At 38.8% G+C, this 23,322-nt stretch overlaps 1 protein-coding gene across 16 annotated transcripts in view; it reads right to left on the minus strand.

The window, feature by feature from the left end:
* The window catches only part of Mllt10 (MLLT10 histone lysine methyltransferase DOT1L cofactor), a 137,613-nt gene that overhangs the window by 73,774 nt on the left and 40,517 nt on the right, over positions 1-23,322 (minus strand). For 15 of the 16 annotated variants that reach the window (XM_060373019.1, XM_021631055.2, XM_021631054.2 and 12 more), the window contains 3 exons: positions 14,493-14,596; positions 13,112-13,205; positions 10,238-10,333 (listed from right to left, as the gene is read on the minus strand). In XM_060373019.1, the coding sequence (XP_060229002.1) occupies positions 10,238-10,333; positions 13,112-13,205; positions 14,493-14,596 (294 nt within the window). The remainder of the gene's footprint in view (positions 1-10,237; positions 10,334-13,111; positions 13,206-14,492; positions 14,597-23,322) is intronic. The other variant, XM_060373022.1, reaches the window with a different exon arrangement.

Consider the following 23,322-nt stretch of genomic DNA (forward strand, 5'->3'; position numbering starts at 1 on the left):
AACTGACAAATCCTTAGCTAAACTAACCCAAAGATAAAAACAGATGAGCAAAATTTACAACACACAAAATGGAGCACATTACAACAGTTATCAATGAATTCATAAAATCATTAGGCTATACCTTAAACACTTATACTCCAGGGCTGGGGAGGTGGCTGTCGGCAAAGTGCCTGCTGCACAAGCACGAGGACCTGAGTTTGGATCCCCAGCCCCCACGTAAAGCCAGTCGTGGAGATGCACATGTGTAACCACAGCACTGTGGAGCGGAGAAAGGCAGTCCCCTGGAGCTTATCGGCCAGCCAGACCAGCTGAATCCAAGAGCTCCGGGTTCAGTGAGAGATCCTGTCTCAAAAAATAAGGTGGAGAGCGATCAAGGAAGGCACCTCTACACACATAAGCACAAATATGCATGTGAACTTACATGCACAAGTGCACACACATGCAAACCTGTACATACAACACTTACTCTCCAATAACTTGGAAGCCAAAAAGAAGATGTAATTTTCGATATATGACCTACTAAAACATAACTTAAACAGACTTAAAATAAGCAGTGAGATTAGTGCAGTAATTTAAATATCTCCAAAATAAAAGAGGCCAGAGCAGGGAGGATTCACTGCTAAATTCCACCAAACCTTTAAATAGGAGCATGACTACTTCTCATACTATCCCATAGGACAGAAAAGAATGATATATTACAAAATTCTTTTTTTTAGAAAGCCATTAACATCCTGTTATCAAGCCAGACAGAGTACAACAACAGGAGGGGCAGGTGGTGGGGAAGGGGTAGGAGGGCATGCTCAGGGCAATGACTTGTACAACAATGTCTCTCATGAATATATATATAAAACTTCTCAGCAAAATAATGCCCCAACATCAAGTGAGATACAGGAATGGCTTATCATATGAAAACCAGTAAGTGGAACAGATGATTATCACAGTAGATGTAAAAAGGTTTCTGACAAAAATCCAACATACCTTTCATGATAAAAAACCTACAAACAGGACATTATCTCAACGTAAAAAGATAATATATGACAAACCTATAGCCAAAGTTATATTAAATGGGGAAAGCCTTAAAGCATTTCCACAAAACAAAGGTGTCCACTTTCTCTAATCTTAATCAAAATAGTGTTTTAGCTAGAGCAATAAGACCAAAAATTAGGAAGGAAGGAAGGAAGGAAGGAAGGGAGGGAGGGAGGGAGGGAGGGAGGGAGGGAGGAACAAAGAGCAAAGAGACAGGGAGGGAGGGAGGGAGGGAGGGAGGGAGGGAGGGAGGAAGGAAGGAAGGAAGGAAGGGTAGCTTTATTTATGGATGGTATGGTTCTATACATAAAACTATAAAGATACCAGCTGAAAAGTCTTAGATCTGATAAATATGTCAACGTTGAAAGAAACAAACCTAACAAACAGAAGTGAATGGCCTTGCTATTTATTAATTCCACCTAAGAAATCAGGTAAACGAGAACAGGGAGACGGGCCAGTTGGTGAAATGCGTGCCACACAAGCAGGGAGATCTGAGTCTCATTCCACACAGCCACCACATAAGAAAAGCGCAGATGTCTCAAGAGCGACACTCAAGTTTGATCTCTGGCCTGCACAAGCATACACACACGCACACGCACGAATGCATGCAAAGAGGGAAGTGAGGGAGGGGGAAAGAGGTAGGAAACAAATGAACTCATCAAAGTGAGAAGGGGGCATGTTCGGGAGAAATCCAAGAGATAAGGAAGGGAGAGTCGGGGATGAATAATATATGAAACTGCCAACAAATGAAAGGTATTTTTTTTTTAAAGAAGAATACCGGGAGTTATCAGCAAGTCTGACCATATGTTATACTATAGAACCATAGTAACAAAGCCAGCACAGCAGTGGCTAAAGAAACATGTAGATCAATCAAAAAGTAGAGGAGAGAGATATAAACCCACCTAATTTTTGACAAAGACACTAAAAACACACACTGGGGGGTAGATTGGCAATTTGAACAGATGGTGCTAGGAAAACTGGATATCCACAGACAGACAAACTAGACATTTACTTCTTACCCTACTTAAATTCAACTCCAAATGTACCACTTAGGCTAGATCTAATGCTCTGAAACTGTTAGAAACTTAAGAAATTTGACCAACAATTGGCGAATGGGAACTCATGAATTTATAAAGAGCTTCTGCAGGGCAAATGACACTGAAGAGAGTCTACACAATGAAAGATGATCTTTCCTAGGTAAACATCAAAGAACTCAAAAACTAAATAATGGGCTGGGAAGAAGACTGCTGTTTAAGAGCACTTGTTGCTCTTACCGAGGAGCCAGGTTCAATTCCCAGCACCCGATGGCAGCTCTAACTCCAGTTTCAAGGGATCGGATGCACATATCTGACCTCTGAGGGCACTTGGCAAGCACATGGTGTACCCACATATACACAGGGAAAACACTCATTTGGATACAATACATAAATCTTTTTCAAAATGGTAAATAACAAGAAATCAAACAACTGGATCAAAGCATGGCTTAACACAAAAGACAAATAGCAAGAAACATGTTAAAATGTCTAACCTCACTAGCCATTAGAAGAATGAATGCAAATTAAAATAAAATTAATAGAGCATGTCAATCAAGTCACAATTGCAGTCATTAAAAAAACACTATACATGTAAAATAAAAAATAAAAGCTAAAACAGTTAACTACAAATGCTGGCAAGGAAGTAAACAAAGCAAACCTTGATGGACTACTGGTGAACATGAAAACTAGTCCAAACACTATGTAGATCAGTATGGAAGTTCTGCAAAACAAGACATACACACATCTAACATAAAATCCAGCTATCACACTTTTGGGTATTTTCCCAAAGGAATTCAAATTAACCTATCATAAATAATTGCAATCAGTGTTTATTGCAGTACTATTCACAAGAACTAAGTTACGGAACCAACCTAAGTTTCCATCAACAGAGAAATCAAGGAAACATGTATGTATGTATGTATAGAATTTTCCCACTCATAAAGCAAAGTTATGCTGTTGACAAGAAACTGGATACACTGTAAAGAATCATATTAAACAAATTAAATCAGTCTCAAAAAGATAAATGCCATGTTTTCTCTCATTTGTGGTTCCTAGATTTTATACACTTAAAATTTTATATATCATATCATATAATATATATATATGATATAAGTTGAAACAAGGGGAATTAGCAATAGGGGTGGAAAGGGAAAACAAACAGTATGGAAATGACCTCATGTAACCCAGTAGCACACACAACAAATACAAATGCAAGTATTGTTTTAAGTTAACAGGTAAAATGCTCATATAGCCAAACATAGGTAAATGACATAGTATTTTCTGTATTATTGCTGCCATTTTAAACCTAACATAGAAAAATAATTACTTATGCTTGTGGGAGTAAAAGCTTGTGCAGCCACTGTAGAAATCAAAATTGCACTTCCTTAAAAAGTTAGGAATTGATCTACCTCAAGATTCAGCTCTACCACTCTTAGGCATACACCCAAAAGACTCTACATCCTAAAACAAGGACACTTGATCAACCATGGTCCCTATGGCTTTATTGATAATAGCCAGAAATTAGAAACAACCCAGATGTCCCTCAACCAAAGAATGGATATAGAATGTGTGGTACATTTACACAATGGAGTATTATCAGATATTTAAAAAAGACATGAAATTTTCAGGCAAATGGATAAAATTGGGGAAAAAAATCATCCTGAGTGAGATAACCCAGACCCAGAAAAAGAAACATAGCACATATTTATTTGCTTTTAAGTGACTACTACCAGTTAAGCAAATGTAATGGAAGTTTTGGTTTCTTTGTATGTTATGTAAAAATGCTTTTGTTTTAATCCCAAGTGTGGGATTTTAGTCGGGCTATTGTTTGTCCACACCTGTTAATTGTCTCATGTGGAGCTTGGCTTTTGCCGCTGGTAACAACCTTCCACATGCTGCGGAGAGAGCTGTGGTCTAGAACTCAAGAGAATAAATATGAGGCCAAGAACGAGACTGTGTGGTGTTTGGTGGATTACATATTGGCATGTGGTGTGGAGCAGTTTGGAGAGACCAGAGACCAGAAACAGTGTGGTGGTTTGGAGCAGGCAGACAGGGCGCAGGGGCGTGGAGGAGGCTGCTAGCTGAGTCTGCTGTTGACAGAGATTGGTATAGAGCCCTAAAAGAACCCCGTGGTCCTAATTAGCGGGGAGAAGTAAAGGGGTCTGGGGCCTCTCTACCCACTAACCTTCCCTCTCTCCTACCTAAGGTTGGGGGTTTGGTGGAAGGAAGGGAGAGGCCTAAACACCCAAATAAAGCAGAGTTTTAAAGGAGAGCGCTGCAGATAACCAAGCTACAAACCATAAGATTCAGAGAGGCTGAGTAAAGAGAAGTGCTGAATAGGGAGGATGAATGGATCTGGTGAGGGGGTAGAAAGATATTACAGGCAGACTGAGGGTGGATGGGGACAGGAATGGGAGGATCAAGTGGGGAGGGAGCAGGAGAGAGAATGCAGGGAGTTGGCTGGAATTGCAGAGGCTTTGGGAGGTAGTGTGGAAACTTCCTGGGATGCAAGATGACCCTAACAATGACTTCTAGTAATTGGTAATACGGAATCTCAACTGCCCATCTCTTGTCACCAGGCAAGGTTTCCAATGGAGGAACGGGCTGCACTCAATTGAGATTCTGGCCAAGGAGATCCTGTGGAAATCCCCAAACAACCCAAACTGTTCCTAAGGCAAAAAGTTGCTCTACTACATACTGACAGTGCCCTAGTGGACACCAACCCAGTCACAAAACCTTTGATCCACAATTGGTCCTGCCTGAAAAATATGCTAATACAACAGAGGCACAGAACTTGTGGGAATAGCCAATCAATGTCTGATTTGACTTAAGGCCCACTCCACAAGAAGGAATCCCTACTCAACACTGCTTGGGTAACCAAAAACCAGAAATTAGCCTAGAGACCAAGGGTAAAGCCAGACACGACACAACTAAAATGAATCAATATCCAGTCATCATCAGAAGTCCCTTCTGGCAGTAGGTAAGAACAGATGCAGAGACCCAAAAATTATGTGGAGAGAGTTTATATTGGAGGTCTCCATCAAATTCCTCCCCTTAGAGAACAGGGAACACCTCCAAAGAAGAGGTAGAAAGATTGTAAGAGCCAAAGGGGATGAAGGACACCGAGAGAAAAGCGCTCTGAATCAACTAAGCAAGGCAAATACGAGCTCACAGAGACTGAAGCAACAAGCACAGGCCTACAGGGTCTGCACCAGGTCCTCTGTGTGTGTGTTATAGCTCTCAGCCTATAGATTCCTGACTGTAAGGATGAGTAGGTCTCTGACTCTTGTGCCTGCTCTTGGGACTCTTCCTTCTGTTGGGTTGCCACATCTAAATTCAGTATGATTGTTCTGTTTATCTTACTAAATTTTATTTTGTCATGTTTGGGTGTTATCTCTTAGAAGCCTGTTCTTGTAGTGGAAAGTTTTGGTGTTTTTAACAACTCAGTTATGTAAACATGTTTTTGTTTTAATCCCAGGTGTGGGATATGGGACTGATTCAGATTATCCACAGCAGCAAACTATTTGCTTCATGCAGGCTCTGAAAGGAGCTCTTTGCCAGCTGCAGATAGTTTAATTCTAAAGACTCTGGAGAGGGAATAAATGCCAGAGCCCAGAGCGTGTTGGGGAATCTCTGAGAAAGATGAGGGCTGCTGTTGCTCCCCCCCTCCCTGCTCCTGGTTATTGTTGCTGTTATTGCCATTTGAAAAAAAAAAAAATTGCAGATATTCTAAAAATGAAGACTGGACTTGTCCCAAGGAACCCAACAACCCTAACCAGCGGGAAGTAGTTAACAGTAACTATGGCCCCTCTCCCCACTAATCTTTCTCTCCTACTTGGTGTTGGAAAGGATAGGGATGGAAAAGGGAAGTAGAGGCATAAGAAACATAAATAAGATAGCTTTAAAAAGTACACCAACATGTTCTTTTCTAATAAAAGACATAAAAGAAAGTGGATCTGGAGGGGAGAGGCGGTAGGGAGGAACTGGGAGGAGCAAAGGGAGTGAAAACTATAATTAGAATATATTGTATGAGAAAAGAACCTATTTTCAATAAAATGAAAAGGTGGAGAGTAAACAAAAAAAAAGAAAAATCGTAAATTAAAAAAAAAAAAAAAAAAAAAAGGAAGTAACTAAACAGCCACAAGTTCCAGGCCAGCCCAGCTTATAAAGTATGAGCCTACATCAAACTACACAGGCATGCCTGGTGTCCTCAAAGGCCAGAAAAGGGTATCAGAGCCCTTGGAACTAGATTAACCACCATCTGGGTGCAGAGAATCATCCTGGGTCTTCTGGAAGAGCAAGCAGTGTTCTTAACTATCTCTCCAGCCCCTTAAATGTTTCCACAGTTGTTTTTAAAGGGAAGCAAGCAAGCAAGCAAGCAAGCAAGCAAGCAAGCAAGCAAGCAAGCAAGAAAGAAAGGTAGCTGCACCCATCCCTGAGCATCTAAAGGCAGTTAATGATTGCTGGGGGAGAGAAATGTTTTCTTCAGTTGTCCAAATTCATGAGTAGCCTATGACCCTATAAATAATCCCTCATCTATATTCCGGTAATCAGTTTCAAACTAACGCGGTCATTCTCCTCACACAAAACAACAAAAAATGTCACAAAGTAGAAGAGAGATTAGTTGGTAAAAGGAATACAATCAGAGGGCATGAGATAAAGGATACTGGAGAGTGACTATGATCAAAATGCATTGTATACATGTATGAAAAAGGTGACATTCTGTAAAGGTAATATATGTTAACAAAAATATAACCAGGCATGGTGAAGCAGGCCTACAGTCCCAGCTTGTGAAAGGCTAAGGCAGGAGAATTACAATTTTGAAGCCAGCTAGACTACTGGTATAGACAGACAGGCAGGCAGGCAGGCAGGCAGGCAGGCAGAGTGAGTAAACAAATAAATAAATGAGGTAATTTTAAAGACTTATGAGCTTTGTTTTCTGTTTCTGCTCTGTTCTGTCTTTTTGGTATTGGGTACTCAAGCATGTACCTAGCAGTGACTTAGACTGCCAGCCCTGTTTCAAATTTAAGTAATTTAGTTAACAAAATATTTAGTATTAAATGCAATGTATAAGCAACATGCCTATACTTTAATAAGAGACATCCTACAATATTCAAAGAAAGTACGTTCCATAATGAAGATAAATAAAAGTGGTCCATTTAATAGCAGTATTACCACCAGGCAGTGGTGGTGCACGCCTTTAGTCCCAGCACTGGGAGGCATAGGCAGGTGGATCTCTGTTTGAGGCTAGTCTGGTCTACAAAGTAAATTCCAAGACAGCAAGGTCTACACAGAAAAACTCATCTTGAAAAACAAAAATAAAATAAAATATAACAGTATTACCAAAATCTACCAATGTCTGCTGAACGTAATATCATATACCTACATTTTCTGAAACTAGGAGGAAGAGGCAAGAAGTTCAGAAACTGAAGGCTGGCCTAGTCTAAAAGAGATCTTGTCAAGAAAGAAAAGAAGGAAAGGAAAAAGAAAAGAAAAGGGGGAATGGAAGGGGGAAGGGAAAAGGTAAGGGAAGGGGTAGGGGAGGGAAGGGAAAGAAAAAGGGAAGAAAAAAGGAAGGAAGAAGAGAAGGAAAGGAAAAAGGGGGGAGAAGGAAGAAGGAGAAAGAGGAGGGGAGAGGAGGGGGAGAGGAGAGGAAGGGAGGGGAAGGGAGGGGAGAGAAAAGGAAAGAGAAGAGAAAGAGAAAGGAAGAACAATAAACAAAATACCAGAGTGAGAACAGATTATGAATGTTACATTTCAATGAGCATTATCATCTGCTTCACATTCCTGGGATCAGCATGAATTGTGTTTCCAGGATACATCCTATGTCTGACACACGCACACACTCAGGGATGCTCAAGTCTCTTATATAGAATGCTGTAGTGCTTGCACATGATCTACAGATATCCTCCCACAAAGGCTTAATTAAGTCTTCCTTGAGAAACACAGAAAAAAAGAACTATTTTCTCAAATGAATGATGAATAGGGAGACAGACAAAGATAGAAGCAGGACTCTAGGTAGTTCTTAGATGGAGGAAAAAATCTGTCTGTAGTACTCCCATCAACTCAACTATATTGTTGCTAAACATATTTTAAAAGTCCTACTTCAAGGCCAGGTAATAAAGCTAATGACAAAACTTGCAGTAAGTTTAAGTCAATAATAATATACAGAGAAACACGGGCTGCAGTTGTAGCTTAGTGGTAGAGTGCTTGTAATTGCATGCCTGAGGCCTTGGGTACAACCAAGTACCAGAGGGAGAAAAATAAATTTAAAAAGTAGATATTAGGCTTGATAACAAAAAATTAAATTATACCTTTAATATATGCTAAAAATAAAATCCAAATATTGTTTTCAACTCTGCAATCTGGAACTAAACAAATTTAACTAAATACAACATTTTAAATCTAGAATTCCACAGCAATTTCTAAACAGTGAAATACAAAATCACTTTCACTTGGGGAAGCTAAGTGACAAGCATAGAACTATTCTTATTCAACACAGTAACTGTCGTTCAATAACTTGACTTGTTCAATAACTGGCATTGTGTGTCAATGGTATACTTTCAAACCAGTATGACAATGCAATGGCCATTTATAAAACAAAATGATATTTATGAAATACAACAACTGAAGGCTAACAATGGCCAGACTTCCCTTTTCACACTGTAATAAGGCCCACCTACAGAAACTGTCAAGTTTATAGTTTTAAAAGCCTAAATAGAACCTCATGGAATCTCTTATTTAAAACCCTTAATTAAACCAACTCCTGTCATTCTGATCAACAATTCAAGCAACAAACATGATCTTATTATCGGGCACCAGAGGCTGTGGAGAGACTCCCTCGCATACTGTATGGAAGTGTCACCTGTCGATAAAGCTGACACCTATTAGCTGAGGCAGGAAACACGAGGTCAAAGTTCCAGCAGAGAGAAAGATGAACTCTGGGACAGAGTGAAAGGAAATTCACACCCAGACTCTGAGGAAGACGGACATATGAAGCTAAGAAGAGAGAACCAGCCATGTGGCACACAAAATAGATTAAATGAGTAATATAAATTTTACACAATTTAGGGAATGAGTCAAAGCTTGTGGCCTAGGCATTTATTCTTAAGTAAAAACTCTCCGTTGTTATTTACAGAACTGTGGAGCAGGCGCAAAAGCATGCAGTTTCAAGAGACCTCCAATTTTTACATCTGTAACTCTTAACTATGCTAAAGTGAAGTATAAAATTTCTCTTATTATTTTGCTCATAGTAAGGACCAATCTCAAAACTAAATATAAAATTTTTAATATCTGACTTGAAAAAGGTACAAACATAACTGAAACATGTGCTAAAAATAGCTATACATTAGCATCTCCTAAATCCTAAGCACTTGCAGATATAAAATCTTATGACCTTATTCTCACACATTAAATGCAAACTACAGATAGTTTCAAAATCAGTTCATATCGACTCTACAAGAACATTCTCTCTTCATTTAAGATGTATGTCCTTTTACCTTATTAAAATTAAGATAATTCAGAGGTTGACCTTTTACCATACTGCCAATATAGTCTTAACCACAAACCAATATGAATAATTCTATAATATTCACTTTTAATTAATAAAAATCAATCATAGCCTTTAAAGTAACTAAAAATATAAGCAGAAAACAGGTAAATGAGAAGAAAGATTAGTATTTAGGCAACATTTAGTATTTTAATTAAAAAGGCAAAAACATTCACAAACAAAAGATAAATATTTGACTGCTGGAAAAAACATTAGCATTCAGAAAAATTAAAAACGGCCAAGAATATTTAGAATTCAAAGTTTTTCTATCATAAAGAAGAAAAGCAGATGAAAAAATTACTGACATGTGAAATAATCAGTTAGTGATACGTAATAACAATCATTGCTCAAGGCACCTCAAGATTTTTTCAGATGACCTGTTAACACATGCAGGAAATCAATCTCATGCTGTCAAGCTGTATTTTAATTTCCAATTCCAATGGTCAAAACTATATTTGCAAATATGGCATCATTTTAAACCTAGTCTCTGATTTAATATGCTATTAAGCCAAAAAATTTCTGAATTTCAACATTTCCATTTAACTGTAAAAAAAATTTTTACCTAAAGATATTTTTAAATTTTTATTGAATGATGTGCCATATAATTAGCAACAACAAATCCACTTACTTTTTTCTCTTTCTCATGATGTTTATCCTGAGAGTGAGAGGAAGAATCACTTAAACTTTGATCATGTGACCTATTAGATCCCCGTTTGCTCTTTTTCTAAAAAAGAAAATATATACATATGTGTATATGTATATAAAAAAATCCACCACTTTTTATTAGGCTTAAACTATATTCAATGTGAAATGTTTTTTAAATGCCAACTTTTTTAAAATCAGTATTTCAACTTCTATAATAGAATTTAAACACCATCCACTGAATTACAAAGAAAAACATTAACCCTACATTTAACATCAATGCCATATTTTTATGTATTTGTTAGGATGTGTAAAAACAAGCCAGGCATAGTGGCATACATCTTTTATCTCAGCACTCAGGAGGCACAGGGAGGCAGATCTCTGTGAGTTCAAGGTTAGATGGACTATATAGAGAGAAGACATCCAAGGCCTGTCTATCCTTCCCAAAAAAGTGTAAAAATATAGCTATTTTTTAAAAATAGCTATATTTTTTAAAAATACTATATTTTCCAAGTTGGCTTTAAAAAGAAAAGAAAGAGAGAAAAGGAGAAAGGAAAGGAAAGGAAAAAGGAAAGGAAAGGAAAGGGAGGAAGGGGGGGAAGAGGAGAAAGGGGGGGAAAGGGAGAAAGGAAAAAAAGAAAAGGGGGAAAAAGCTTTAACAAAAGACGCCATATTAAACAAGACTGCCACTAGGGATAGTGGCACAAGCCTGAAATCCCAACACATGGGATGCAAGAGATGGCAAGACTGGAAGAATAGGAAGTAAACATTTAAAGAATTACGTTATTCCAGTAGAAAAGCAAGAAGCATTCACTTTCAATATTGGGGGGAAAAAAGCTTTATCTCTACAGGATATTTAGAACAAAGACAAATATCATGTGTTAGACCCATGCATTTTTAAAAGCATTGCTAAAAGCATTACATATTTTTGTTTAAGTTATACGACTGCATGATACAATATAAAGTAAGAGTCATTTTTTTTAAAGTGACTATAAAACAAGTTCAAGTTCCATTCAAGTTATATTAAGCAGATGACTTCACTACTAGCAAATAGGATTACATCAATAATTAGTAATAAAAACTCTAGTTGTACAAATGTCAAAATTCTTTTATTTGTTTGAGGTAAGGTCTGTGTAGTCAGGAAAATGACTTTCAACTTCTCAACCTCCCATTCCACCTCATCCCAAGTGCTGGGTGGATGGGGTTACAAGCATAAGCCATCAGAGCCAGCTTCAAACTTTTCATTCTTATAATATCTAAACTTCTTGTGAACTATTATTTCTATCAGCCATTAAAGATAAGTCACAGTCTTTAGCAACGAGATACACACTTTTAGATAGTCATGTATCATTTGATGAGAAAAACTGTTAACAATGTGCTGTACTAGTTGATTTCATCTGTGGAGGCCTGAAATGTTCATTTGAGAGTGATTAATAGTAAAAGAGGGAGGGAGGGAGGGAGGGAGGGAGGGAGGGAGGGAGGGAGGGACGGATGGATGGATGGATGGACGGAAGGACGGACGGAGGGACGGAGAGAGGGGAGAAGCAAGCAAGACCTACTCAATGGGTGAAAATAATTGAAAATAAGACACAAAAACAACAAAAACCACTAGGTATAGGACTCTACACACTTAAGGAACTAAGAAACACATACTCGGAGCACTGAAAATACTTATTTTTCTAAGGAAAATGAATAATACATAGGACCAAAAGTTTCTAGCTATGGGCTGGAGAGATGGCTCAACAGCTAAGAGCACTGTTGCACTTCCAGGACCTATGTTGAGTTCCCAGCACCTACAAGTGGCTCACAACCATCTACACCTCCAATTCCAGGGAATCGGGCACCCTCTTCTGACTTCTGTGGGCACCAGGCACACAATGAGGTACAGACACACAAATGCAGGCAAAACACTCATACACAGAAAATTTAAAAACAAAAGAATACAAAGGCTTCAAAAAATTTCTAACTCAACCATCCATTAAGTCTGACGTTTTTGTAACTACCAAGTCTGACTGGATTGCAAGTCTTTTCAAAGGTAGGTCTAAATATAACTTTTATCAAGGTCTTTAACCAAGCCACAAAAAAAGGCTTATTTCTGTTTTACTATTTTCCTAGTAATTGAAACAAAAATCAAGTATATAACAATAATGGATAACAGTGGTACAACAAGATGATGAGGCAAGTGACAAAAAATAAAAAATAAAAATGATTGTGAGCCTAGGACAATGCAGCCACCTTTGATGTGAACTGATAGACTAAGATCAGAAAGGAGAGGAGAACCTCCCCTATCAGTGGACTTGGGGAGTGGCATGCATGCAGAAAGGGGAGGGAGGGTGGGATCAGGAGGGGAGAAGGGAGGGGCTTATGGGGGGATACAAAATGAATAAAGTGTAATTAATAAAAAAAAAAAGGAAAAAAAAATAAAAGAATAAAAATGATTACTAATGGGAAATCAACACAACTAAAACATTAAAGTTTTCTCATTAATTTTTCCACAAAATGATATCTGCTATCAATTACTAGCATATGCTCTGAGCTAGAATACTCTAGTAAAGTAAACTTTAAAAATTCCTAGTTCTTTCCATTGTCAATAAACAACATGATAAACGCCCCCCACACCCCTCTTGCGTAACAAGCCCTGGCTGTCCTGGAACTTGCTCTGTAGACCAGGCTGTCCTTGACCTCCCAGAGATCCACCTGCCTCTCCTCTAAAAGGCATGCACCACCACCACCACCGGTTATGCGAAATAAATTTAAATCTTCAGTGAAAAATCAAGAAAAACCTCTTCTTATGCCCTTTTTGTTCACTATCTTGTCAAAGTCAACTGCTATTTAATATCAAATTGAAAACTGGTCTTACCAGCTTACTAAAGTGGTATTTACAGTAGCCACAATACTGGACATTGTCTGCACCATTCCCTTCTTCTTCGCAAAGCAGCCCAGCAAACTGGGCGCTGTAAAAAGAACACCAAGAATGTCAATAAACCTCAAGCCATGATACACTTTAAGCAAAGAAAATTAACTGCTTAACACTCATAAGACAATATAAAGGAATTGGGGTAGGATAGGGGCCAGAGGACTAACTCGGTAGGAAACCAGCTGCTTATTACATTACTATGTATAAGGCCCTAGTTATACCTTGAACACCTTGCTCACTCACAAAAGTTAACAAGACAGAAAAGCTCTATTGTAGTTGTGGTCAAGGCTATTTCACTTCCACCTGCAATTTATCATGTTTTGTTTTAATATTATAGTAATAGTTTACAATAAACTCATCTCTATCATGAAGAAAGATGCATCAAGGTTTTATGTCACCTGTTGGTATAATGTTCTTGTGAAATGTATACAATTCACCCTTGTTCTTTCCAATACTGATTTCTCTACCCACTATCTGATTTCAATCCAGACATTGCATTGTGATGCTTATTCTAAGAAGCATCGCCCGTCTCAAGTTTGTGTAAAAATGCTACCATTTGTTCTCTGCATTGCCAATAAAAACAAATTGCCAATGCTGAGCAATGGAGAGAACAGGTGGGACATCCTGGACATCCAGAGGGGAGGAGAAAGAAAGGAGTAGCAGAGAGATCTGAGAGGAAAGGACCTCAGAAATGACTAAAAAGCAAGTATAAAGCGGGAAATCTAAATGGGAGGAAGCTATGCAGGCTTGGAGGTTTAGGATGGAGTAATTATTGCCCAGCATTGTGCAATAGTCTCTGTGTGGTAATTTGGATATACAGTTGGTTGAGGAATAGCCACTGCTTAACTGAAAGATAAATCAATAAGAATCGTCAACAGTCACCAAATAGCAATTTCAAAAACAGGGTCCCTTTCATGCTCTTGCCCAAAGTGGCTCTGACTTAACTCTACAGCTCACACAAGCCTTAAATTTGCAATCTCATTGCCTCTATCTCCTGAGTAGCAGGCCTGGCTCACACTTCATCAACTTAAAAGAAGCAATTCTTTGCAGTTCTTACATGCTTCAAAATCACAGCACAGTGAGCAAGATCAACATAGACTATGCTTTTTTGGTCAAAAACAATAAAAGAGGGCTAGGATGTAGTTATGTCACAGTGCTTTTACAACATCCACAAGGTACTCAGTTTGGTCCTCAGAAATTAACAGAAAACCTATTCCAACAGGATGCACCATAATAATAAATGGGCAGATAGATATTAGATTTCATGATGTTACATGATGTATCTGTCAATTTTATTTCTTTACAATGAAGGAAACATACTTACCATGTTACATGGAACGCCTGTCGACATCCATGTTTATTACATGTCATGCAAGCTCCAGTGGCTGCTTTGCTTTCTCTTCCTTGTTCATCACATATATAGCATGTCTTGGGATAAAAGGATAAAAACAAAAGTAAAAAACAAAACAAAACAAAAAAAAAAAAAAAAAAACCACAGACATACTTAATGTAATCTGCATTTTACAGCTATCTTCAGAAACTGACACCAAATTTACTATCTGATCTTTATTTAAGAATGTAAGTTCTGGGGGGATACAAAGTGAATAAAGTGTAATTAATAAAATTAAATTTAAAAAAAGAATGTAAGTTCATAAAGGCATTGTTTTCATTAGCCTTTCATTGGACTCAAAAACCGCTGCCAGACAAGAGGACTCTTTTATTGGCATTAAGGTCAAGAGGCAGAATATAGACTTCCATACCCCACGGGACAAGAGATGTGACATTTAGGTTAGTTCAACTCTCCACATTAACAATTAAGCTCCAATAGTACCATATGCTGGAGTAGGAAGACAAGCTAGCTTAATAAATCAGAAATTCTTTAAATCAACTCCAACAACTTTTACTGACATTTTATTCATTGTCCATGTAAAACTAGGCTTTCACAGCTCAAAATCATAGGTAGCCATGTGATAGAAACTCAATTACAGAAATACTAATTTATGATCAGCAATACATAGGTGAATAAAATTAACAGCCAACTAGAAGTTGATTACACAAAGACCAACGTCCAACTACTGTAAAGCCCATACGGGGGCGGTAAGAACCAGAGTCCAGGAGTAATGACACAGCCATTTTAAGTAATCCCAGCACTTCAGAGGCTGGAGGCTAAAAGAACCACAACTTTGAAGCCAGCCTAGGTTACAAAGCAAGTTCCAGGCTACCCTGTGTTAGAAAGTAAGACTGTCTCAAAAAACCAATAGGTTAGCAGTTCTTCAGAGAAAAGACTCTATTTGTTAAGACAGTTTGGCTTGTATACACAGAGCCACCATTAAAGCAACAAGGATTGAATCAAAACATCACATAATAAACCACAAAAGCCACCCAAGCATGAGAACCTTAGTTCAATCCCCAAAACTCAAGTTAAAGACAGTAACAATAACAAGGTAGCACACACATAATCTCAGCTGTGGGATGCAGAGACACAAAGATCCCTGGGGCTTGCTGACCAATCACAGCCAGCCTGCCTAGCCTACTCAGCAAGCTCCAGGTTAGTAAGAGCCCCTGCCTAAGAAACAAGATGGATGGCATCTGAGAAATAACACCTACAGTTGACAACTGGCCTCTAAACACATGTACACACATCTTTAAAAATAGAAAAAAATAAACCACACACACACACACGACCACAACTGCATAGCAATACCGAAGGGGAGGCTGTTCTTCCAGAGAGCCTGGATTCCACTCCCAGGACCTACACAATAGCTCACAACCTTCTGGAACTCCAGTTGCAGGTAATCCAATGCCCTGTCTGGCCTCCACAGGAACTTCATGCACTTACATGCAAGCAAAACAAAAACAAATCAAAACAAATCTTTTATTTCATTTTGTTTTCTGTTTTTAAGACAGGGTGTCTGTGCAGCCTTGACTGACTGACCTTGAACTAGCTCTGTAGACCAGGCTGGCCTCAAACTCAAAGATCCACCTGCCTTTGCCTCAAGAGTGCTGGGGTTAAAAGTGTTGCGACACCACTACCTGGGTTAAATAAATCTTTTTTTAAAAGCAAAAATATGGTTTAAAATTGTCAAAGATTAATTACATGTTATGTACATATTAATTACATATACATTTGTATAAAATAAGTGGTACTCACATACCATTCACATCTCTCACAGGCTATTTTTATAGCACTTCACAAGGAAGACTGTAACAAAGAAGACAAAGAAATAATCTACTTTGATAAAGGCCTGAAGGAGGAGGGTCAGGCATCACTGATGGGGACACGCAGAAGACTGCTGTACCAGGACATATATAAAATCCAGCACTGGCATGTTGATACTTAGCAATAATTCCAGTGCTCAAGAGACAGAGACAGAAGGATGACGAGGTCTAGGATAGCATGAGCTTCACAGAAGGTAAGAAGGCAAGAGAGGCAGCAGACGAGACAAATAAGAAAAAATAACCCAAGGGAAGGGACCCCCTAAAAATATTCTTGAGACAAAGATCTATAACGATAAAGGTACCCTGATGCTAGAAATGACATGAAGCTGTACCCTCCTGCCTTTGCATAAACACAAGGGAGAAAAGAACAAAGAAGCCCGCCCTACACACAGCACACCAAAGGCAATACCAAAACAACAGGGAACTCTTCAGGGTCAAACTACCAAACAACAACTCAGTTTAGAGGGAAAGGTGTAGAACAAAGAAAATTATACTGGGGGGTGGGGGGAGTAAAAACTTACTTCCCTAATAAAGTTTTAAAAGATATAGTATAAGGCTGAGGGTGGCAAAATGCAGGCCTTTTTCATACCTTTAATCCCAGCACTTAGGAAGTAGAGGCAGGATTCTGTGAGTTTAAGGTTGGCTTGGCCCACAAACACTATCTCAAAACAAAAACGAAACCCCACCAAAAACCTATTAATATTGAACACATGACTAACAGTGTGTCAACTTTTGCTGAAAAAAAAAAAGATTTTTCCTTAAAAGTGGCAAACAGATCTCCATGAGTTTGAGAGCCAACCTGGTCTACATACTGAGTTCCAGGACAGCTGGCACTATATTGAGACCAAAAAAACAAACAACAAAAACATACTATATAGTCCTCAACCTGAACACAAGACATCATTAGAAAAGATATAATTCTACCAGACAATGAAGGTAATCAGAGCCCTGCTTTATTTTTTTAATAAGCATACTTCTATATGCATGCATCTGTGAGCATGCACCTATGTGAAAGGTATCTTCTGCTATTGCTCTCTGTAGAAGAATCTTAACCAGAACACAGCTGTTCTAACAAAAGATCACACATTCAGAGATCTGTGTCATCAGGCCGGAATACAAGCACGCCTTTTAATTCAGGAGACGGAAACAAGCAGATCTGAGCTCAAGGCCAGCCTGGGATACAGCAAGTTTCAGGTAAAGAAAGCTTAGGTCCAGGCATGGTGGTACATGCCTTAATCCCAAACAATGAAGGTATCGTTGGTTTTTAGAAGGAAGCACCCATGTTTGAAAGTGATGTCTAATTGAGTGACAAATCAGAGAAGATTTGACAGAATAGGAACACCCAACTCTCAAGAGAAAAGGGAAGCTACTTAAGGAGCAATGCAGAAGAGAGAGGAAGTAGCTTTACCAGTACAGTTTTAAAGAGAGGGGTGGAATGAGAGAACAAGACAGACACAGGTGAAGGAAGAACAAGCCAGAGAACGAGAAGCTGCCAAAAGATTAAAAGAGATTGCTGGAGTTAGTTTGAGGACAAGCAGAACAATTCAGAAGCCGAGAGAAAAGCCAGATTGAGTAAATTATCTGGTAAAGGAGTTTGAGCCAAAACAGCTGAGTTGAACCAGCCAGCTATGAGTGCAAAAAGAACAAGAAAGGGTGAGCTTATTAAGCAGTAAATCTCAGAGGCTGAAAACATTCTAGGCCTAGGTTAGCAGAAGGCAGCAGTAAGCCTCCAGACAACAATTAAAGCAGACAAATAAAAGTTACTTTTACAGCTCTCTCTCTCTCTCTCTCTCTCTCTCTCTCTCTCTCTCTCTCTCGCTCTCTCTCTCTCTCCCCCCCCCCCCTCAAGCTTCTCACCTGAAGCTCACCAATTTGGCTACAACAGCTTAGCCAACAGGTCCCAGAGAGCTATCCTGTTTCTAACCTCCCAGCACTGGAATCACATGTGCATGCCATGAAGCCCAACTTTTTTTATGTGCTTGCTGGAAATCCAAACTTGGATCCTCATACGTTTTTAGAACAGTGAATGACTCCCTTTATTCTTCCAGTTTACCTATTTTGGAATGAAGATCTCTATACCACACCTGTTGCTTTCTGTTTTATAGGTTCACAAATTATGTTTTGAAGACAAAACAGCTGTGTTCTGGTTATGTTTTGAAGACAAAAAATAATTTGGTCACAAAACTTGGAGAAAACAAGCTGGTACCATCTTGAAAGCTTACTCCCTACCAGCTTTGAGAGTTCCAAAAGATGCCTTACCTGGCTGTAAACCCTGTCAGCTATAACAATCAGCCTGACAAACCAAACCAGTGTAGTACTGGTATGGAATCAACCAACTGCTTTTCTGACTGGATTTAAGGTCTATTCCAATAGGAGAAAAGTCATGCCTGGGACTGCACATCTGGTCAAGAACCCACGGATGAAAAAATGTATAGGCGCTAGTCACTATTTTATTTTGCTAAGTTGGCACAGTATCAAGCTGCCTTCTAAACACTTATTTCTGTATTCATAGATTAGATCAGCTCTCAGTCTCCATCAGAGAAACTTCATCCTGCAGTGGGTGGTAAGTAATAGAGATAATTTCTCGAAATGCAAAGACCAAGTGTCTGTGGAATACCACAAACGAGACATCTATAGTCATGCTGCCTGCCTTCAAGACTCCGGGAAGGACAGAGGAGAGGCTAATAAGACTCTGAGACTCGAAAGACTGAGCACTGCTGCCAAGCAGTGTGCTCTGGGCGTCAGGGCTGTTGCCCGCACAAACCCACAGCGGCTGTGAGGCCTCTAAAAGGCCTACCGAAGGTCAAGCTGGCAACCATCCAGCAGGGCTCAAGAAGGGGCTCACAGGTACACCCTTGGCTGAGGAGCTACCGAAAGTTAGGACGGCTGCCAAGGAAGGGAGAGTTAAAGTCTTCTTCAGGGATGTGGCTCCGGGCTGCTACACCATGCTCCAGGAAATGGCTTCACAGTCATGTGCATTGAGTAGCATTAATTTTGAACTTGGCTTATTTTTTAAAAAAAGATAACATGAAGTTGGGAGTAAGACACTGGGGGGAGGAGGCACATCAGCTGTTGGAGTAGAAACGGGGTATATACATAACCAAAATACATATATGTAAAATGCTCAAACTAAAAATATATAATAAAAGCCAGATGTGGTAGCATACACCCTTTAATCCCAGCACTCAAGAGGCAGAGGCCTCTGTGAGTTCAAGGCCAGCCTGGTTAAACTGAATTACAGAACATATTGAACAACAGAAGAGCCAAACACAAACACATTAAATAAATGAATAAATAAATAAAATTTAAGATTGTGGCTAAGTGTACTCTGATAATCTGACACTGGCCCTATTGTTGGTAGAAAAACCTCACTATCCCAATTTCAAACCAAAATGTGCCCTTAACATTTGCTTTTAAATGCTTTGATTTTTATCTGCCATCTCAGCCAACTTATGACCATTGTGATTACAAATATAGACATTACATTTTTTTCTTCCTTTTAAAATACAAACTATTTAATTAAATAAGCCAATCTCTCCAAACTACGTAATTCTTCAATTTCCATGCCCTTTCTGAAACTGCATAGTCTAGTGTATCTTGCTAGTTTCCTTGATACCAATTTTTTAAAAAATGACTTAGATACATCATATTATTTTGTCAAGAAAAAAAAAAGATAACTCAGCAGCACTGGAACCAACTGTGGATGAGGATCTATGCTTTAGTATAGATGGAAAAGCCAAAGTTAAATGCCAATATGTTGTCAGGAATCTTTCCAGAGTTATGAAAAACTGTCAACATAGTGAAATAAGTGATCCTCACTGCTTTCTTCATTAAAAAGGAGTAGACCCAAGACCTCTGTACATATTATGGCATAAAAGACACTAAATTCTGGCAACGTTTTTACATGTGTACTATGATCTGCTGTTTTCTTGCAACAAATCCAACTCCAATGACAGTATTACACTTTCCTCTTAAAAGATGACCACTGGGGCTGAGAGAGATGGCTCAGCAGTTAAGAGCACTGTCTGTTCTTCCAAAGGTCCTGAGTTCAGTTCTAAGCAACCAAATGGGTATAACCATATATAACCATTATAATGGCATCTGGTGCCCTCTTCTGGTGTGTGTGCATCCATGCAGTCAGGGTACTGGATGTATGGATGTATGTATGGATCTATGGATGGATGTGTATTATGTGTGTATGAATGAATGAATGAGATGACCACTGGAACTGGAGATAGGACTCTGCTCACAACATGGCCTGCTCTCTCAGGACCACAAATCGGTTCTCAGCATCTGGAGGCTTACTGCGGTCTGCTAACTGCAGCTGGGGGAGACAAGCCTCTTCTGGACAGCACAGAACCTACCTTCACTTGCACATACCCAGGTGCAGACACGCACGTGCATACTTAAAGCATTTAATAAATACTAGGCTTAAAAGGTAATCTCTAACAAAGAACAAAGCCATTATCAGCTTGTCTTGGAGTTCTAGATTCCAAAAGTATAAGATAAAACTTCATTCCATTTATATATTACCTAGTCTCAGAAAGTTTGTTGTTCCAACAGAAAAAAAAGATTTTTGTCTTTCAAATCTGAAGTCTTATTACACAAAGGTGGGAGAGGTGTTCTCTGCTGCGTATTCTGCTTCACCTTGAATTTCATCTAGCTTGTGCACTGCATACAATGTCTGTCTGTAATAATTGCTTAGGGCTGGGGATATAGCTCAGTGTACGTTACTGCACAGCACAGGCAAAGCCCTGAGTTCTGTGCTGGAAGCTGCAGTACTACAGACACATTAATGAATAATCTCTGGAAGTCATCCTTTATTGCCACTCACCTTGGACTGAAGTCTTCCAGAGTTCAGTAGCCCATTTTCCAATTACTACTATTTCAAAATTGAATGCTGAATAAATATCAACCAGAATATTACTATTAACTTTTCAAATGATTTTTTTCCTTTTTTTGAGACAAGGAAGGTCTTATATGCAGACCAGTCTCAAACATTTGCACCTCTGTAGTAGGTAAGATTACAGGTATAATAATAATAATAATAATAAATAAAAAACACAATAAAAGAAAAACTCATGTTTCTAGGATAGAAATTTCAATATTTTTAAAATATAATTATTCTTAAACCAAATATTTTGCTGTGACTCCAATTTATTAAAAATTGAATTTTGTTAATGTTCATCTAGAAAAACAAATTCCACTATGCATATTTTATACAAAGTTGTATTTATTTAAAATAGTATAGTACCACAATGAAAACAGTCTTATAAACGGAACTGGGTATATGTTAGTATGCCTCTATAAAAAAAAAAGTACAGAAGCATACCGATGCATACTCAAGATTTTAGCAATGACAAACAGTATTTCAAATAACTGTAAAAACAAACTACTGAGTGGCAGTATTTTTAAAAATTGACTAAACAATGCCAGGTTGTAGTGGCACATGCCTTTAATCCCAGCACTTGGGAAGTAAAACCAAGTGGATCTCTGAGCTTGAGGCCAGCCTGGTCTACACATAAAAACCCTGTCTCAAAAAATTAAAAAAAAAAAAAAAACGACAAAAAAAACCCACAAAAACAGAAAACAAAAATTGACTAAACCAGGTCAGGTCAGAGAGAAAGGACACTTATGTTGTTCCCATTTTAAAGTTAATTTAGGTGGGATTGAAGATTTAAATCTAGGTAATTCGTTATATAATATATATGTGCGTTTGTATGTGTTATCTAATATATACACTCACCCTACATCCTAAACGCAGTCCGTCCTCCTCTCCTGTCCCCCCCCACCCTCTACCTGCTCCCAGAGAAGGTAAGGCCCCCGGAGAGAGCTCCCCTGCAATCAACCCACCCCAGCACATCAAGTCACATCAGGAACGAGCACATCCTCTTCCACTGATGCCAGACAAGGCAGCCTTGCTAGGGGGGAAAGTGATCCAAAACCACAAGAAGAGCAACAGAGTCAACTAACCTGGGCCCACAGCGGCTCACAGAAACTGCAGCACCAACCAAAAAGCATGCACCAAAGTGGTCTGGTCCGAGGCCCCCTATACATATGCAACCGATGGGCAGCTTGGTCTTCATGTGGGTCCAATAGCAAGTAGAGTGAGGGCTGTTTCTGACACAGCAATACATTCTTCCTTTCACCTCTTCTCCCTCCCTTTTCAAATAATTTATTCTTAAAACCAAGAGGTGGGACCAAGCAAAGAAAGTCTCCAACTAGGGACTCTGGGACAATCTAACACAAGTGCCACAATCTGACTACAGAGTTTGCTCCCCTAAGAGAGGCAAGGTAAAGGTGGATGTGGTATCAGAAGAACTGAAGGTCAACCACAGAGAGGAAAATCGGCAGTGATAGAGTGAAGCAGCCAAATCCTAAGAGGGTGAAAAGGACTGCCATGTTGGGCAAAAAGCAAGTGGAGCCTCAATGAAGTAACAATGAAGTAAGCAGCATGACTCTGTTCATATACGGAAGATGAATCAAATAAGCAAATTGCTAGAAGTCATATATCTTTGGACTAAAACAAATCATAAATACCCCAAGAGATGATAATGAGCCTACATCTGCTGGATTACATTTGCTAAGGTCACTGAATTTATGAACTCTCAATATAAGACACAGATACAGAACATATTAATGTGTATGCATACAGCATACTGATGTGTATCTAATCTGAATATTGCATCAGAATTAAAACTACAGCCTCAGTTTTCAACATATATAATGTAGGTATTAATATATGTAAATTTGCATTGCAGTGTTATTAAGCAAACATCTGTTCTTTACCTACACCAAGTGAGAGAATCTGAGACCAATCATGCTCTAAGAACAATTAGAAGATTTAGTGTATACATCACTTTCTAAATATCATTCTCATGTAAGAGAAAAATCTAGCTCCTTGAAGAAAATAATTTTAGTGCTCGACTACCAAT

The sequence above is a fragment of the Meriones unguiculatus genome, chromosome 19, assembly GCF_030254825.1.
Source record: "Meriones unguiculatus strain TT.TT164.6M chromosome 19, Bangor_MerUng_6.1, whole genome shotgun sequence".
Lineage (NCBI taxonomy): Eukaryota > Metazoa > Chordata > Mammalia > Rodentia > Muridae > Meriones > Meriones unguiculatus.